This window comes from Triticum aestivum, chromosome 7A, assembly GCF_018294505.1.
Source record: "Triticum aestivum cultivar Chinese Spring chromosome 7A, IWGSC CS RefSeq v2.1, whole genome shotgun sequence".
NCBI lineage: Eukaryota > Viridiplantae > Streptophyta > Magnoliopsida > Poales > Poaceae > Triticum > Triticum aestivum.
The window spans coordinates 625,600,511-625,620,940 of NC_057812.1; the positions used below are offsets into that span (position 1 = coordinate 625,600,511).

Consider the following 20,430-nt stretch of genomic DNA (forward strand, 5'->3'; position numbering starts at 1 on the left):
TTTGCAAGAGAGAAACAGTTCATCATGTATATATTCACAAGTTGGAGGGCCTTGATTTGTGGCAGTGCCTACGATGTCTAACATGGTTTCATGGTATCTTCATACTACTCCCACCGTCTCAGAATAACTGTCTCTACTTTATACTAACTTTGGTATAACGTTATGTTAAAGTTGAGACACTTATTTTGGGACGGAGAGAGTATTTGACATAGATTCATGTATCCCCCTTGTCCGCGGCGTCCGACGGCGAAGGTACTGCTGAAGCTTTGCATATCGGACACCAGTTCTTCTGTCGAAGCCACTCCTGAATGCAGCACACATGGTACTGATGCTCACACTTCATTCTACCAACCTCTTCGTCCTCAATGTACTCCTCCTGTAATACCCAGTCAATGTCAAAAACATATGTAAGCAGCACAAAAAAGAAATAACAGTATAGTAATGCACAAACAATAAGTTTCTTGCAAAAGAAGCAGTAATAATGGCCCATGAACTGGGAAATACCTGGCATATGCTGCATTTGACATCATCTACTACAGGTTTGTTCACTTCTAGCGCTGGATTCGCTCGTTTATACACGACTCGACTGAGACACTTCTCCAATTGCTCTTCGGAAAGGGCAGTGCTCACGGAGCCAATTCTATCCTCTAGTTGTAATAATTCCTGAGCGAAACAAAACATATCAGCTTCTGGTGTCTGAACTTCATGAGCATAGGGCTACATTTTAGGATCTATACATGCAAACTGAATGGTTACAGAGTAACAATTGTTAACAAAGAAAAGAACGTCTCTAATCAAATTATTACGGCAAAATCAATATCATGGTAATAATACCTCATAAGACATGTCGTCAATATCCATTCTCATATCTCTATGCTGATCATTCAAGCCAAGGCCACTGAGGAATAGATTGGTTTCCATCACCAGCAATTGCTGCCAATATTATGTACAGAACACGCTTCAGAGCTAAGTTGGCAAGAAAAGAGAAAACTAAAGTTGCAAACAAGGACAAAAGGACTGACCTCATAAGACAATTCATCATGTTGTTCAATCCTTTCCAATGCTAGCAACACCTGTACACAATAAGCATTCCATATATCAACACTGTTATTGCTTTCTCATGTCAAGACTTCCTAGCAGCTAATAAAAAGCACTGCACTGTAAACTATGATAGTTTGATCAGTTTCATCACAAACAAAACCTAAGCACAAAATCAAACAACTCAGACAGTACATGGAAAAACAAATTTACCTCTGCAATTCCGTCCATGTTCATGCGCCTGTGGACATCTCTAAACATTTGTGGGGAGCTATCCTCGGGACGAGAACTCCCTCTGCTCCTTGATGTACGGTTACTAGAGCCTTGACGACTAGAAGAGTAAATTGCATGAGGCAACTCCATAGGAAAAGGCCTCGTTGACCTCTGTGGAGGAACTTCGTTCATCGAAAATCGGGCCCAATCTGGTTGACGAGCCCCCGATACAGTCTCACGCAGAGCAAACACGCCCTGCTCTGTTTCATCTGGCATCCTCATCCTAGCCTGCTGAGTAGAAGGACGCCTAGTCCTTACTGAATCTGCAGAATCCCGAATAATTCTGTTGCTAGTCCTTGTTGTTTGTTGAGAAGCTGATTGTTCAGAGTCTCTGACTCTAGGACCAGTACTGCCAGGATACAAGGAAGGCTGCCCACTTAAAGCCCTTGGTCTTGAAGAAGTCTCCCCATCAGAAATCCTCTTTCTCGTAATCTCAGTCCTCTTACTATGGACAGAATTAGATGAAGAACAGCCTGACGGCAAAACATCAGAGATTGATGTGCAACCAAGGTTTTTTATACCACGCCTTTGTACACCAGGACCAGCACCATTTGATGATTTCATACCAATGGCCAAATTGCGAGGTCCAGCAGGCTGATGGACAGAAGTAGGTGCAGGTTGAGTTTTACCCAAACCTATTTCCTCTTTATCCTTCTGCCTACGTGGTTTAGTCCTCAATGCAGTATTTCTCGCCACGGAATCAACTACATGTGAAGAACTCCCTGAAGAAACAGATGAATCTAAGACTTCAGGATCTAGCCCTGTTGGCTGATCCCCAGTGGTTGATGTGGATGATGAATCTTCAGACTCAATCTGCTGAGCACATGGATGCCCATCCTCCTCATCAGCAATAGCTTTCTTGCTACTCTGCAGACGGTTGACAACAGTTCTTCTGTTACTACTTTCAGCATTGTTAAACTGTGCCGACAATGGGCGCCTTAGCTTTTCGTCGTAATTCTTTCTGACAGGAGCTTTTGAAGAGCTTGCAGATACAGACTTAGATCCTGATGAATTAAAAGAGTCACGCAAATACCCCGGCTTTTCCTTGTTGCCAGCCCATGTTGCTTTTGTGGGGTTGAGCTTTGTGGTGTTCCCTGGCTTATTCTGGAACTGATTTGGTCTCTCCTCATTGCTTTGATTTCTCAAGGAGACACCAGAACCCTTTCTTAGAATGCCAATTGTTGTGGAGGATCTACCGGCGTTCTCCTCCATGGCAACTTGTGTTACACTTCTGCAGCCACAATGCAATGAAAGTTAGGAACTGATGTTGCCACAAACAGTCAGAAAGGTAACCTCCAATATGTAAATCCGCATGTAGAAATGATACAGTTCATGTAAGAAAATGGGAAGAAGGTAATGATAGCAATCTCCAATAGCACCAAACAATCGAACTTTGCACCTACTGTTAGTTAAGAACATTCAACTACACTCCAAGGAAGCCATATTCACCTATGTTTATGAAATTATATCAGATCACTATGTTGTAGCGGCGCTACAAGTTAACCGTCCGCTCTTCAGTTTTTTCATTTTAAGCAGACAAAAAATATATTTCCTAAAATGTAAAATGTATTCAATAGATTTTTGTAACAAAATTGGAACAAAATAAGACCCTCTGTTCATTATCATATCTGCCTCTTCGGCATCATCTGTTCATTATCCCAAAACCAATTGGAATTAGCAGTTGAATGAAAACGACTTGATCGAAAGCTGCATATAACAGTTTAGATTGTGATACAGTGACGGCGAATTTCCTGCTTCAAACAAAAGACTGTCTGGGGCGACCCACGCAATATAAAAACACTTGGGTCATGGATAACTATGTCATGTGCAAACATCATCCCACATAGTAATTTATTTGAAGATACAAACAGGAAAAAATTCCTATCGATTTACAAACTAAGAAATGTTGGCAAAATACTCAATCGCGTAAAGAATAACAGAAACACAATAGGCACAACCAAGTCTCCTCTGCCTTCTGAATCATTACGAGAGAGAATCGTGCGCCCACAAAATTTAAGAATCCCTCCCCTCAGGCCTCAGCTCATAAACACACACGGATTACAGATTACTGCATAATAAGTGTATGTATGTATCTGGAATCGAACGATCACAGGCGCAACCATGTAGCAGCCCAAACCGAGTGAGAGAAAAACGAAATCCGCAGGAAAAATCGACCAATCCAAAGCCCAAATGATCGACACGCCCACAGCAAACGGGGCGGAAACCGCAGGCTGAAGATAGACCCTCTCCTCCTAAACAAAATCCCCACGCCAACACAAGGGAAGAAACGATCAAGGGAACAGAGATTCGTTCCCGAGCTCGCCCGCTTCTCCCCCATCTAAGACAATCTAATCGAAGGCACGCTGCGCGCGCATCCATTTCGTACCTCCTCCTCCACCTCGAACCGACGGCGGCGGCGGCGCCGACCCCGTTTCTTTGTCCTCCCCTTGCCCCCTCGTTTTCTTCTCCTCGCGAAATGGAAACGGGGAGAGACGGCGTGCGGTCCGGACGGAGAAGATTTGGTCAGATCCGAGGCGATTTATTTAGCGGCTGGCCGTAGCGGGTCGGGCGCACGGTGGCTAGCGGAGCCCCGTCGCGGCCACGTGGCGCGATGACCGGGGGCACGCTCCGCGGGTGCGGTCGCGCCGTGTGAGTCAGTGGGTGGTGGCGCGCACGACAGGGTCCGTTGTGGTGGGCAAAAAAACATAAATTTGACCTCAGGACGAAACTATTTCACAAACTAAACTATGTTTAAAAATATTTCACTCAGCTGACCTCTAATATGCAGCGCCCAACAGCAAGGCGCTGCATTCTTATTGTACAACGCCTAACACACAGGCGCCACACTGTGCAGCCCCTAGCTGTAAGGAGCTGCACTACACTGTGCAGCGCCTAACTGTAAGGAGTTGCACAGTAGAGTGCAGCGCCTTACTGTTGAGAGCTGCACAAAAGGGTCAGCGGTGTGAAATATTTTTGAAAACAGTTTAGTTTGTAAAATACTTTCGCTTTGAGGTCAAATTTGTTAATTCTGCCGTTGTGGTGCGCGTGCGCCGGCGGGATTGACCCGATCGACGGGGACGCGCACGGGGGTGGGTTGGCGCCGCCGGTTTTTCTGAGAAAAGAAATGAAATGCTCATATGTGTGCATATGTGTTCATAGAAAGATGGATGCATGCTCATATAGATGAGCTTTTGTGTCTGTACTGTATTAAAAAACAAGTAGCCGAATCTTAACTTGTGTATAGGGGGATATTAGTAATTCTGGTGATATATTTATCTAAAAAAGACGGCATATGATTTCGGATGATTGACTTTGATTTGGTGTGTTAACGTGTTATCTCATCTCGTTTACTGTCATTTAATAGAAGTAAACGTATACATTTTCTTAGTGGTAGATCGGAAGGTTAATTATAGTGAGTTATTTTTGGACAAAATCCATGAAAGGATGTGCTTGATGCACAAGCCTTAGGGCAAGTGCACAACCCGCTATTCCTCCACACACCTTTTCGTCTTTCACCTAGCTTTCCTCGCTCATCCACCTTCTCTTCGCCAACTCTTGCACCTCCCTAACTTCTCTTCTGCAGCATCTAGTGCACTCTAGTCCTCCTTCCCGCCATAAGAGGATCTAGATTGAAAGTGTCTTTCTGCTCCGAGCTCATTTACAGTACATTCGAAAGAAAATAAAAAAAATCCAAAAAAATCTGTTCTTTTTGTGTGATAAACTTTAACAAATGTTTTAAGAGCCTGCAAATTTTCACATTCAAATGATATTCCTAGAAGTCGAAGCAAAAAAAATCAGCACTCCAAAATGCTTTTGAAAATGACATTTGGAGCACCGATTTTGTTTTTGTTGCCACCACTTCCACAAATGTGACTTCATGATGAAATTTTGCAAGCACTAAAATTTGACAATGTTTAGCACAAAAAAAGATTTAATTTTTTCTCCAAATTTTTACGAATTTACTATTCATGCAGGCTCATTTGAGCTTGAGCTAAGAATAGCAGCGTCCCATCCTGATGCGGATTTTGGATAATTAATTTGATTAGGTGCGTTATCTTATTTGGTTTATTATTACTTAATAGTATAAAACATTTATTGAAAGGTCGGTTATGATAAGTTAGTTTTGCTTTCATTATTTTAGCCGACTTAATATGAAATTCAATGTGTTTGACGTTCACGCCATAGGGCAAATGTCCAACCCACCATTCTTCATGCTTTTGTCTTTGTCTTTGTCTTGCTCGTAGCTCCTCCCTCTCGTTAGCGCCGGTAGCCTCCTCTGCTCGACGTAGCCCAACCTTCTCTTCGTCTACTCTTGCACCTCGCTACCTTCCCATCTCCAACATCTTGTGTACTCTAGTCCATTTTACTGCCATCAGAGCTCCCAACAGAGAATTTTGGATAATTGACTAGGTTGAGTGTGTTATCCCACTTGGTTTATTATCACCTAATAGTAGAAAAAGTATATTGGAAGGTTAATTATGGTAAGTTTTTTTGCTTTCATCATTTTAGTTGATTCAATACGAAATTCAACGTGTGTGACATTCACGCCATAGGGCAAATGCGCAACCCATCCTCCTCACGCCTTTATCTTCACCTTTCTCCTATCTCCTTCCACTCGTCGACTCTGCCGGCCTCCCCCGCTTGACATCCTCACTACCCACCTTCTCTTCGCCTACGCTTGCAACCTTGCAACCTTCTCTTGAACAACATCTCATGCACTCTAACCCACTCTCCCCGCTATAAGAGCCCCCAACAGAGAATTTTTGATAATTGACTTGATTGGGTATGTTATCTCATTGGTATATTATCACTTAATTGTAAAAAAAGTATTGGAAGGCTAATTATGGTAAGTTATTCTTTCTTTCACTATTTTAGCCGGTTCAATACAAATTTCATGAAATGTTGTGCGTGATGTGTACGTTGTACGACAAGTGCACACTCGCTAGTCTGCTCGCGCCTTTGTCTTCCTCCTTGATCCTGCTACTCGTCAGCACTGCTGGCCTCCTTCGCTTGGCCTCTTCCCAACCCCACCTTCTCTTCGCCTACTCTAACATCTTGTTGCATTCTCCTCTTCGGCATCTCGTGCAACCTATTCCACTTCCCCACCATAATAGTCCCCAACTCTGGACATGGCACCCTAATCTCTAAAGTAGCCAAGGTGCTCATTACCCATTGGGAACTTGATCGTGCATCTTCATTCCCCACCACTCTTATCTTTTCCCTCTTTCTTTATCCTTTTGGCGCCTCCTCCTCAACTGATATTCTTCTTCCTATGGCACAAGACATATCGAACCCTAAGCCAAAGAATGCAACATGGGTTATGTCATCATGTATTCCGTCCACTGCAATTTACAAATCATGTTTTTGTCTTCCCTAAGAAAATATTTTTGTCTCGAATAGAAACTAAAGAATCCACTAGTAATAAGCCAAATTTGCAATATATTATTTTTGTCGAGAATCTAAGAGATAACCATATATGATGAAAAGAGCCGAGAGATAAATTAGGACAAATGAGGAAGTAAAATCACCAACCACGATGTTTGTGCCTTGTATTTTGAAAGAAGTTTGCAAAATTATTATTATGGCCTATATTTTTAACAAAGAGGCAATGCTTCTTATGGAAACTAAGTTTCAGATTGCTTTGCAACTTTAGAAGCTTAAATTAACCCTCTATAGTCTGCAAGTGTTTGGCAAGTTTTAAACTCAAATTACATCTTATGATAATTCATAGTAAACTGCAACATCAGGGGCACTTTTCGTCGTCCCTCAAGGGATTTCCGATAACACAATGAGGTAGGTTAGTGTTGAGGCTTCAAAATGTTTTGGGTCTATCAATGGTGCGTAGCATTTCAATTCCCGTCGGAAGGCTCATGACAAAAATTGTGTTAACTCGCTAAGCCTAACCCATCATTTATCCTTTCTCTTGGAGGTATTACATCCATTGTTTATCAATAACACCCAATCAATCTACTAGTGCCTTTTCGGCCTGGCATGAACTACTGACGGATGCGACTATCGAATGATCCGTTATCAAGATACTGACTAGAACACCACTTCATGTATGGAGCAAAAACTCTGGTCATGTCCTTTATTGGTTGGTTTAGCAGCGAACTTACATCATTACCTTGTTGAAGGTATTGTCTCCATGTTGTTGTTCTGGTTCATTGTCCGGTCTCGGCAAACAGGATGAAAATCTTTGTCCAGGCCACCTCCATAAGGACAGCGACGATGGTGTAAGAACATTTGTCCCTTCTTTAAAGCGTTGATGCAGAAGAATTTGACTAAGTCGTAGGTGTTTATTTCATATCCTGTAATAATTCAGTCGTGGTTCTATTTGTTTTGTACTCTACATAATATTAATAAGAATGGTTGTGTGCATCACAATGACTTAAAGGCCGGAGGTGTAACATCTTTTTTGGTAGAAAACAAACAATTCATTACTCATTATCCATCGATAAATTAAAGGAGAAAATTCCCTTCCAAAAGATAAGGAAGGGAATATAGTGCTATACATGAAAGCTTTGAAAAAAGCAGCAGATAGAGGATCCCGGTCATTTCTAACCTATGGGCAAAATGCTAACTATCGCATATTTACCTATAAGAATATAATAAATAGTGTAGTTGAAAGTGATTTAGTTTTTTTGTATTTCTTCAACTACATTCATTCACTTGCTTTTACCGTCAACCAAACTTTGCTAATCACACTTTTTAATGTTTTTTCTTTTCAAATGCATGACGTGTCTCTACTGCATCTCAAATCTCTATTGCTTTTCGAGGCTTTTTTACATTGGCTTTGCTCTCTTCTATAAAACTATGGTACACTTTTGGCGTACTCTCAAAAAAAACATCTCTAGTGCAGTATTTTACTAGATGAGAAAGTATTGGACGTTTGTTGTGGAATTATGTCATGTATTAACTATAAAAAATCCTTTTGGAGCTTATTAACTACTACCTCTATAAAAAAGTTATATGACTTTTTAGGTCACCGAAGTAGTGACCTAAAAAGTCTTATAGAAGTTTACATTGGAAGTAGTATATAAGATCTTTATTTCAAAGAGAGATGATGTAAGTTGTCTGCACAATGGTTTCTAACATACATAAATAGTCTGAATATCTCTTTTACTTAAAAACACTTGTAAGGTTCTTGTGTCTGTCCCTTTTTTGGCCTCCCTCCCCACCACACATTCTCCTTTTGGGTTTTGTCAATTTCTTCATACCACTTTTCCTTGAGAACCACCTCAACTAGCCCACATCTTTTTATCGGCTTACCAAATAAAATCATGTTTTTTTGGTATCAATAATAACTACTAATCAAATTTCCATATTTGATACATCATCACATTAACAATAAAATAGCTATTAAATCAAGGCGATTGCATAAAAAACATCTATTGCAACACATAACAATTGTTCAATTAAAGAGAACAACGAGAGAGAAATTAAGTTGCACAACAATTTCCCGATCACGAGCAATACTTGATATAGTCCACTATAGGTAAGTCACCTGAAAAACGATTTGGTGTAAGTTAATTTCGTGTGGGGTCCGATTTTCATCGAACTACTCTCGTATCTTCTTTGTTCTCTAGCCCTCCTTCCACCCGCCTGATCCAACATCGACCAAACCACCTGCTGCCGTCACATGCAGCCATCGGTGCCTTGATGACCCACAAGTATAGGGGATCTATCGTAGTCCTTTCGATAAGTAAGAGTGTCAAACCCAACGAGGAGCAGAAGGAAATGATAAGCGGTTTTCAGTAAGGTATTCTCTGCAAGCACTAAAATTATCGGTAGCAGATAGTTTTGTGATAAGGTAATTTGTAACAGGTAACAAGTAACAAGAGTAAATAAGATGCAGCAAGATGGCCCAATCCTTTTTGTAGCAAAGGACAAGCCTAGACAAACTCTTATATAAAGGAAAACGCTTCCGAGGACACATGCGAATTATCGTCAAGCTAGTTTTCATCACGTTCATATGATTCACGTTCGATACTTTGATAATTTGATATGTGGGTGGACCGATGCTTGGGTGCTGCCCTTCCTTGAACAAGCATCCCACTTATGATTAACCCCTCTTGCAAGCATCTGCAACTACAAAAGAAGTATTAAGGTAAACCTAACCATATCATGAAACATATGGATCCAAATCAGCCCCTTACGAAGCAACTCATAAACTAGGGTTTAAACTTCTGTCAGTCTAGCAACCCATCATCTACTTATTACTTCCCAATGCTTCCCCCTAGTCCCAAACAATGGTGAAGTGTCATGTAGTCGATGTTCACATGACACCACTAGAGGAGAGACAACATACATCTCATCAAAACATCGAACGAATACCAAATTCACATGACTACTTATAGCAAGACTTCTCCCATGTCCTCGGAAACAAACTTAACTACTCACAAATCATATTCATGTTCATAATCAGATGGGTATTAATATGCATAAATGATCTGAACATATGATCTTCCACCAAGTAAACCAACTAGCATCAACTACAAGGAGTAATCAACACTACTAGCAACCCACATGTACCAATCTGAGGTTTTGAGACAAAGATTGGATACAAGAGATGAACTAGGTTTGAGATGAGATGGTGCTGGTGAAGATGTTGATGGAGATTGACCCCCTCCCACTGAGTGGATCGATGGTGATGATTTCCCCCTCCCGGAGGGATGTTTCCCCGGCAGAACAGCTCCGCCGGAGCCCTAGATTGGTTCCGCCTCGTGGCGGCGGAGTTTCGTCCCGTAAGCTTGCTTATGATTTTTTCTCGGACGAAAGACTTCATATAGCAGAAGATGGGCACCTGAGGCCTGCCAGGGGGCCCATGAGACAAGGGGCGCGCCCAGGGGGGTAGGGCGCGCCCCACCCTCGTGGCCAGGGTGTGGGCCCCCTCTGGTTAATTCTTTCACTAGTATTTTTATATATTCCAAAATGTGCTCCCGTGAAGTTTCATGACTTCTGGAGTTGCGCAGAATAGGTCTCTAATATTTGCTCCTTTTCTAGCCCAGAATTCCAGCTGCTGGCATTCTCCCTCTTCATGTAAACCTTGTAAAATAAGAGAGAAAAGGCATAAGTATTGTGACATAATGTGTAATAACAGCCCATAATGCAATAAATATTGATATAAAAGCATGATGCAAAATGGACGTATCAACTCCCCCAAGCTTAGACCTCGCTTGTCCTCAAGCGGGAGCCGATATCGAAAAATATGACCACATGTTTAGAGATAGAAGTGTTGATAAAATAAAGTACGGACATGAGGACATCACGATATATATATATATTGATATATATATATATTGTCATATGGTTTCTCATGCTAAAGTAACAATTCATTCACAATTTCAAGTATGAATTAGAAACTTCATTGAAAACTAACAAACTATAATCTCAGTCATTGAAGCAATTGCAATTTATCATAACATCGGAAAGAGTCAATATAAGAGCTTTTCAGCAAGTCCACATACTCAACTATCATTTAGTCTTTCACAATTGCTAACACTCACGCAATATTTATGGGTATGAAGTTTTAATCGAACACAGAGAAAGATAGAGGCTTATAGTTTTGCCTCCCAACCTTTTACCTCAAGGGTAATGTCAACAATAATAGTTCATGAAAACTCACATCCAATTAGCTATATATATATATCAGGATCTTTCCAACACACAGTGCTTGCCAAAGGATAAAATGTAAAAAGGAAAGGTGAAAATCACCATGACTCTTGTATAAAGTATAAGACAAGGATAAAAGATAGGCCCTTCGTAGAGGGGAGCAGAGGTTTCCATGTGCTTTTATGGTTGGATGCACGAAATCTTAATGCAAAAGAACATCACTTTATATTGCCACTTGTGATATGAACCTTTATTATGCAGTCCATCACTTTTATTTCTTCCACATCACAAGATCGTATAAAGCTTATTTTCTCCACACTAATGAATCATACATATTTAGAGAGCAATTTTTATTGCTTGCAACAATGACAACTTACTTGAAGGATCTTACTCAATCCATAGGTAGATATGGTGGACTCTCATGGCAAAACTGGGTTTAAGGATGTTTGGAAGCACAAATAGTATCTCTACTTGGTGCAAAGAATTTGGCTAGCATGAGAGGGAAAGGCAAGCTCGACATGTTGGATGATCCATGACAATATAATTTATTTTAGATGTAAGAAAACATAACCCATTACGTTCTCTTCCTTGTCCAACATCAACTTCTTAGCATGTCATATTTTAATGAGTGCTCACAGTCATAAAAGATGTCCAAGATAGTATATTTATATGTGAAAACCTCTCTTTCTTTATTACTTCCTATTAATTGCAACGATGACCAAAATTATGTTTGTCAACTCTCAACAACTTTTATTCATCATACTCTTTATATGTGAAGTCATTACTCTCCATAAGATCCATATGATCTCTTTATTTCTTTTTATTCTTTCTCTTCTCTTTTATTTTTATTCCCTCTAGATCATGGAAAGATAATCAGGCCCTTGACTCATAACTAATCTTTATTATATATAGCTCACGGACTCGATTACATAGAAGGATCATAAAGCAAAACTCAAAACGAGATCATACTAAAACTTTATTCTACTAGATCAAAATATCACTAAAAGGATCAAACTAAGAAAAATGGTAAAGATAGGAGTGTGATGGTGATACGATACCGGGGCACTCCCCCACGCTTGGCAGTTTCCAAGGGGAGCTCCCATACCAGATACTCAGTTCTTCTTTGTTGGTGAAGAAGATAATGGTGATGATGGATAGTCGCACATTGAGCGTAGGAGATCCTCCAATTTGCGGATAATGCCCTTGAGTGCGATGATATGCTCCTTCAACAAAATATTTTCATGTGTGAGATACTTGTTTTGAATGTGAGCTAACTCAATCATCTTGAAAGCTTCAATCTCTGTTGGGGTAAGGAGATTGTGATGAGGTTGAAGGATGTCTTCGTCTTCTACTGCCGGAACTTGATCTCCCATGGCCTTCTTGATCCCATCATCCTTGTTGATCTCCCAGAGTTCTTCTCTCTTCAGCTCTATCTTCATTACCAAGCATCGTTGACCTCATTGTTGGAGGAGGGAGACGACATGATGCCTGTCCTTGACAACCCTGGCAGAAAACAGCTTGAAACAAAAACATGAGATATTTGTGTGGTACGGTGATCAAAACCTTTGGGGGATTATATAGTGAATTTTTACCGACCAAAAGAAGTATCGTGCAAGAAATCGGAGTCCGGAGGGCACACAAGGTGCCCACGAGGCAGGGGGGCGTGCCCAGGGGGGTAGGGCGCGCCCTCCACCCTCTTGGAAGCCTCCTGTCCTTCCCGGACTGCTTCTTATTTTTCTATTTTCTTAAATATTCCAAAACAGAGAAAAATTGCTATTAGAACTGTTTTGGAGTCGGTTTACTTACCATACCACATACCTATTCCTTTTCGGAGTCTGAAATGTTCTGGAAAGTGTCCCTTATATATTCCTCCGGGGTTACGGTTTCAATAACATTAGTTTCAACATTTATAGGATTACCTAGATATAATGTTTGATTCTTTGACCATTCACCACTCTTGGATTTGTGCCTTCGAAGTTGTTGATTTTTATGGCTCCAGAACGATAGACCTCCTTGATGACGTAAGGACCTTCCCACTTAGAGAGGAGTTTTCCTGCAAAAAATCTTAAACGGGAGTTGTATAACAATACACAATCACCTACATTAAACTCACATTTTTGTATCCTTTTGTCATGCCATCTTTTAACTTTTTATTTAAACAGTTTGGCATTCTCATAGGCATGGGTTCTCCATTCATCAAGTGAAGTAATGTCAAATAGTCTCTTCTCACCGGCAAGTTTGAAGTCATAGTTGAGCTCTTTAATGGCCCAATATGCCTTATGTTCTAGTTCGAGAGGTAAGTGGCATGCTTTTCCATAAACCATTTTATACGGAGACATGCCCATAGGATTTTATATGCAGTTCTATAGGCCCATAATGCATCATCAAGTTTCTTGGACCAATTCTTTCTAGATCTATTAACAGTCTTTTGCAAAATTAACTTAAGCTCTCTATTACTTAGTTCTACTTGACCACTAGACTGTGGATGATATGGAGATGCAATTCTATGATTAAAATCATACTTAGCAAGCATTTTACGAAAAGCACCATGAATAAAATTTGAACCACCATCAGTCATTAAGTATCCAGGGACTCCAAACCTCGGAAAAATAACTTCTTTAAGCATCTTAATAGAGGTGTTATGATCAGCACTACTAGTTGGAATAGCTTCTACCCACTTAGTAACGTAATCAACAACAACTAAAATATGTGTATATCCATTAGAGGAAGGAAACTGTCCCATATAATCAAAGCCCCAAACATCAAATGGTTCAATAACAAGTGAATAATTCATAGGAATTTCTTGACGTCTACTAATATTACCAATTCTTTGACATTCATCACAAGACAAGACAAACTTACGGGCATCTTTGAAGAGAATATGCCAATAAAAACTGGATTGCAATACCTTATGTGCTGTTCTATCTCCAGCGTGGTGTCCTCCATAAGCCTCGGAGTGACACTTACGTAGGATCTGTTCCTGTTCATACTCAGGTACACAACGTCTAATAACACCATCTACTCCTTCTTTATAAAGGTGTGGGTAATCCAAGAAGTAATGTATTAAATCATAGAAAAACTTTTTCTTTTGATAGTATGTGAAACTAGGTGGTATAAATTGTTCATCAGGAAAACTATCATCAATATACCATGGAGCTGTATGAGAAGCATTTATTAGCAGACAACCTTTTCTTTTTCTAACCTAGCAGACAACTTTTTCTTTTTCTTTTGCTAGTATGTCATGATCAACATACCATGGAGCAGTATGAGAAGCATTTATGACAGCTAATTGTTCATCAGGAAAACTATCATCAATAGGTAGTGGGTCATCAAGAACATTCTCTAACTTAGACAAGTTGTCTGCAACGGGGTTCTCAGCTCCCTTTCTATCAATAATATGCAAATCAAATTCTTGTAGCAACAGAACCCATCTAATAAGTCTAGGTTTAGCATCTTTCTTTTCCATAAGATATTTAATAGCAACATGATCAGTGTGAACAGTTACTTTAGAATCAACAATATAAGGTCTGAACTTATCACAAGCAAATACAACTGCTAAAAATTCTTTTTCAGTAGTAGCATAATTTCTCTGGGCACTGTCTAGAGTTTTACTAGCATATCAGATAACATTTAATTTCTTGTCAACTCTTTGTCCTAGAACAGCCCCTACAGCATAATCACTAGCACCACATAATTTCAAAGGGTAAATTCCAATCAGGAGGCTGAACAATAGGTGTAGAAATCAAGGCTTTCTTAAGTATTTAAAATGCTTCTGCACAATCATCATCAAAGACAAAAGGAACATCTTTTTGTAAGAGATTAGTCAGAGGCCTAGAAATTTTTGAGAAGTCTTTAATGAACCTCCTATAAAAACTAGCATGACCAAGGAAACTTCTTATACCTTTGATGTCCTTAGGACACGACATCTTTTCAATAGCATCAACTTTAGCTTTATCAACTTCAATACCTCTTTCAGAAATTTTATGCCCCAAGACAATACCTTCATTAACCATAAAGTGGCACTTCTCCCAATTCAAGACAAGATTACTTTCTTCACATCTCTGCAAAACTCGATCAAGGTTGGTTAAGAAATCATCAAAAGAAGTTCCATATACGGATAAATCATCCATGAAAACCTCAACAATATTTTCACAAAAGTCAGAGAATATAGCAGTCATACATCTTTGAAAGGTAGCAGGTGCATTACATAAACCAAAAAGCATATGTCTATAAGCAAAGGTACCGAAAGGGCAAGTAAAGGTGGTCTTTTCTTGATTCTCTTTTGACAAAGGTATTTGAGAGAAACTAGAATAACCATCTAGAAAGCAAAAATGTGTATGTTTGGATAATCTTTCTAGCATTTGATCAATAAAAGGTAAAGGGTAATGATCCTTTTTAGTAGCTTTATTTAATTTGCAGAAATCAATTACCATTCTATAACCTGTAACAATTCTTTGTGGGATCAATTCATCTTTATCATTAGGGACAATAGTAATACCTCCCTTCTTAGGGACACAATGGACAGGACTTACCCACTGACTATCAGCAACGGGATAAATTATACCTTCCTCCAGAAGCTTTAGTATTTCTTTTCTTACCACTTCTTTCATCTTAGGATTTAACCGTCATTGGTGATCAACAACCGGTTTCGCGTCTTTCTCCAATTTTATTTTGTGCTGGCATAGAGTGGGACTAATGCCCTTAAGATCATCAAGAGTATATCCAATAGCAGCACGGTGCTTCTGCAGAGTTTTCAATAATTTCTTTTCTTCATGCTCTAAAAGATTAGCACTAATAATAACAGGATATATCTTTTTCTCATCAAGATAAGCATATTTTAGAGTATCAAGTAAAGGTTTAAGCTCAAACACGGGATCACCCTGAAGTAAATATGCCCTAGAGGCAATAATAAAGTTATTATTTATTTCCTCATATCATGATAAATGTTTATTATTCATGCTAGAATTGTATTAACCGGAAACATAATACATGTGTGAATACATAGACAAACATAGTGTCACTAGTATGCCTCTACTAGATTAGCTCGTTGATCAAAGATGTTTAAGTTTCCTAGCCATAGACATGAGTTGTCATTTGATCAACGGGATCACATCATTAGGAGAATGATGTGATTGACATGACCCATTCCGTTAGCTTAGCACTTGATCGTTTAGTTTACTGTTATTGCTTTCTTCATGACTTATACATGTTCCTATGACTATGAGATTATGAAACTGCCGATTACCGGAAGAACACTTTGTGTGCTACCAAACGTCACAACGTAACTGGGTGATTATAAAGGTGCTCTACAGGTGTCTTCGATGGTGTTCGTTGAGTTGGCATAGATCGAGAATAGGATTTGTCACTCTGATTGTCGGAGAGGTATCTCTGGGCCCTCTTGGTAATGCACATTACTATAAGCCTTGCAAGCAATGTGACTAATGAGTTAGTTACGGGATGATGCATTCCGGAACGAGTAAAGAGACTTGCCGGTAACGAGATTGAACTAGGTATTGAGGTACCGACGATCGAATCTCGGGCAAGTAACATACGGATGACAAAGGGAACAACGTATTTTGTTATGCGGTTTGACCGATAAAGATCTTCATAGAATATGTAGGAACCAATATGAGCATCCAGGTTCCGCTATTGGTTATTGACCGGAGACGTGTCTCGGTCATATCTACATAGTTCTCGAACCTGTAGGGTCCGCACGCTTAAAGTTCTGTGACAATTGGTATTATGAGTTTTTGTGTTTTGATGTACCGAAGGTAGTTCAGAGTCCCGGATATGATCACGGACATGACGAGGAGTCTCTAAATGGTCGAGACATAAAGATCGATATATTGGACGACTATGTTTGGACACCAGAAGTGTTTCGGGAGGTTTCAGACATATACCGGAGTACCAGGGGGTTACCGGAACCCCCCGAGGAGTATATTGGGCCTAATGGGCCTTAGGGGGAGAAGAAGAGGGGCGGCCAGGGCAGCCACGCGCCCCTCCCCCTCTAGTCCGAATTGGACAAGGAGGGGGGGGGGGGTGGGCGGCGTCCCCCTTTCCTTCTCTTATTCTCTCCCTTCCTCTCCTACTCCTACTCCTACTTGGAAGGGGGCAATCCTACTCCCGGTGGGAGTAGGACTCCTCATGGGGCGCACCATAGGAGGCTGGCCCCCTCCCCCTCCTCCACTCCTTTATATACGGGGAGGGGGCACCCCTTGGAGACACAACAATTGATCATTGATCTTTTAGCCATGTGCGGTGCCCCCCTCCACCATAATCCACCTCGGTCATATCGTAGCGGTGCTTAGGCGAAGCCCTACGTTGCTAGCTTCATCAACACCGTCACCACGCCGTCGTGCTGACGAAGCTCTTCCCGGAAGCTCTACTAGATCGTGAGTTCGCAGGACGTCACCGAGCTGAACGTGTGCTGAACGCGGAGGTGCCGTACGTTCGGTACTGAGGATCGGTCGACCGTGAAGACGTACGACTACATCAACCGCGTTGTCATAAAGCTTCCGCTTACGGTCTACGAGGGTACATAGACGACACTCTCCCCTCTCATTGCTATACATCACCATGATCTTGCGTGTGCGTAGGATTTTTTTTGAAATTACTACGTTCCCCAACTGTGGCATCTGAGCCAGGTTTATGCGTAGATGTTATGCACGAGTAGAACACAAGTGAGTTGTGGGCGATACAAGTCATACTGCTTACCAGTATGTCATACTTTGGTTCGGCGGTATTGTTGGATGAAGCGGCCCGGACCGACATTACGCGTACGCTTACGCGATACTGGTTCTACGGACGTGCTTTGCACACAGGTGGCTGGCGGGTGTCAGTTTCTCCAACTTTAGTTGAACCAAGTGTGACTACGCCCGGTCCTTGTTGAAGGTTAAAACAGCACTAACTTGATGAAATATCATTGTGGTTTTGATGCGTAGGTAAGAACGGTTCTTGCTCAGCCCGTAGCAGCCACGTAAAACTTGCAACAACAAAGTAGAGGACGTCTAACTTGTTTCTGCAGGGCATGTTGTGATGTGATATGGTCAAGGCATGATGCTATATTTTATTGTATGAGATGTTCATGTTTTGTAACAGAGTTATCGGCAACTGGCAGGAGCCATATGGTTGTCGCTTTATTGTATGAAATGCAATCGCCATGTAATTGCTTTACTTTATCACTAAGCGGTAGTGATAGTTGTAGAAGCAATAGTTGGCGAGATGACAATGATGCTACGATGGAGATCAAGGTGTCGCGCCGGTGATGATGGTGATCATGACAGTGCTTTGGAGATGGAGATCATTGGCATAAGATGATGATGGCTGATACGTCTCCAACGTATCTATAATTTTTGATTGCTCCATGCTATTATATTATCTGTTTTGGATGTTAATGGGCTTTATTTTACACTTCTATATCATTTTTGGGACTAACCTATTAACCGGAGGCCCAACTCAAATTGCTGTTTTTTTGCCTATTTCAGTGTTTCGCAGAAAAGGAATATCAAACAAAGTCCAAACGGAATGAAACCTTCGGGAACGTGATTTCTCAACAAACGTGATCCAGGAGACTAGGAGTGGGCGTCAAGAAACAATCAAGGAGGCCACGAGGCAGGGGGCGCTCTCCACCCTCGTGGGCCCCTCGTTGCTCCACCGACCTACTTCTTCCTCCTATATAAGTCCACATACCCCGCAAATCATCCAGGAGCACCACGAAAACCTAATTCCACCGCCGCAACCTTCTGTACCCGAGAGATCCCATCTTGGGGCCTTTTCCGGAGCTCTGGCAGAGGGGGCATTGATCACAGAGGGCCTCTACATCAACTCCATGGCCTCTCCGGTGATGTGTGAGTAGTTTACTTCAGACCTTCGGGTCCATAGCTAGTAGCTAGATGACTTCTTCTCTCTCTCTTTGGATCTCAATACAAAGTTCTCCTCGATTCTCTTGGAGATCTATTCGATGTAATCTTATTTTGTGGTGTGTTTGTCGAGATCCGATGAATTGTGGGTTTATGATCCAAATTATCTATGGATAATATTTGATTCTTCTCCGAATTCTTTTATGTATGATTGGTTTATCTTTGCAAGTCTCTTTGAATTATCAGTTTGGTTTGGCCTACTAGATTTATCTTTCTTGCAATGGGAGAAGTGCTTAGATTTGTGTTCAATCTTGCGGTGCTCGATCCCAGTGACAGTAGGGGAAACAACACGTATTGTATTGTTGCCATCGAGGATAAAAAGATGGGGTTTATATCATATTGCATGAGTTTATCCCTCTACATCATGTCATCTTGCTTAAGGCATTACTCTGTTCTTATGAACTTAATACTCTAGATGCATGCTGGATAGCGGTCGATGGGTGGAGTAATAGTAGTAGATGCAGGCAGGAGTCGGTCTACTTGTCACGGACGTGATGCCTATATACATGATCATACCTAGATATTCTCATAATTATTCGCTTTTCTATCAATTGCTCGATAGTAATTTGTTTACCCACCATAATACTTATGCTATCTTGAGAGAAGCCACTAGTGAAACCTATGGCCCCCGGGTCTATTCTCCATCATACAAGTTTCCAATCTATTTTATTTTGCAATCTTTACTTTCAATCTATATCATAAAAATACCAAAAATATTTATCTTATTATTATTATCTCTATCAGATCTCACTCTTGCAAGTGGTTGTGAAGGGATTGACAACCCCTTTATCCCGTTGGTTGCGAGGTTCTTATTTGTTTGTGTAGGTACGACACGACTCGCGCGTGGTCTCCTACTGGATTGATACCTTGGTTCTCAAAAACTGAGGGAAATACTTACGCTGCTTTACTGCATCACCCTTTCCTCTTCAAGGGAAAACCAACGCAGTGCTCAAGAGGTAGCAAGAAGGATTTCTGGCGCCGTTGGCGGGGAGATCTACGCCAAGTCAAGACATACCAAGTACCCATCACAACTCTTATCCTTCGCATTACATTATTTGCCATTTGCCTCTCGTTTTCCTCTCCCCCACTTCACCCTTGCCGTTTTATTCGCCCTTCTTCTGTTCGTCTTTCCATTTGCTTTGATGTCTTACTTGGCTCATTTGCTCGGAATAGTTGTTTATTTATTGCTAAACAGAGAACCTAAGATCTATGGATCCTCATCCTCCAGCTAATCTTTTTAAGAGACCCGATTATGATGAACCAATTGCTAGTGAGTTTTGTGAACTAGATTATCTTTATGAAGTTTTGCTTGAAATTTGTGAATCTGAAAATTGTGATGAAGTACTTTATGGAGTGATTCACGATGGATCTTTGAATAGAAAGCATGATTGCAATGATGATAGTATAAATTCTATTAATGTCAATTGTGCTTATAATATGCAAAACCCTAAGCTTGGGGATGCTAGTTTTGCTATGTCTACTACTTGTTGCAATGATCATGATTGGGGTGATTCTTCTTTTGATCTTGAAAATTTATTTAAGCCCCATGATGAATATGAGATTGATAATAGTGTTTGCAATATTATTG

General features: G+C 40.8%; 1 protein-coding gene across 1 annotated transcript; it reads right to left on the reverse strand.

Moving 5' to 3' along the window:
- On the reverse strand, positions 1–3,839 carry LOC123148756 (probable E3 ubiquitin-protein ligase RHG1A). The gene is made up of 6 exons (XM_044568243.1): positions 3,698–3,839; positions 1,252–2,542; positions 1,023–1,073; positions 835–933; positions 505–663; positions 1–376 (listed from the first exon to the last, which is right to left on the reverse strand). Exons 2-6 carry the CDS (start codon positions 2,521–2,523, stop codon positions 215–217), a joined length of 1,743 nt encoding a protein of 580 aa, XP_044424178.1. The 5' UTR covers positions 2,524–2,542; positions 3,698–3,839; the 3' UTR covers positions 1–214.
- Positions 3,840–20,430: the final 16,591 nt, after the last annotated feature.

What these genes read in the sequence shown, in the direction of transcription:
- LOC123148756 (XM_044568243.1), bottom strand. Translation starts at nt 2,523, where the DNA reads ATGGAGGAGAACGCCGGTAGATCCTCCACAACAATTGGCATTCTAAGA. An exon ending in TTGACGACATGTCTTATGAG is followed by an intron (nt 664 to 834) that starts GTATTATTACCA and finishes TGTTTCGCTCAG; the next exon opens with GAATTATTACAACTAGAGGA. An exon ending in TCAAATGCAGCATATGCCAG is followed by an intron (nt 377 to 504) that starts GTATTTCCCAGT and finishes TGGGTATTACAG; the next exon opens with GAGGAGTACATTGAGGACGA.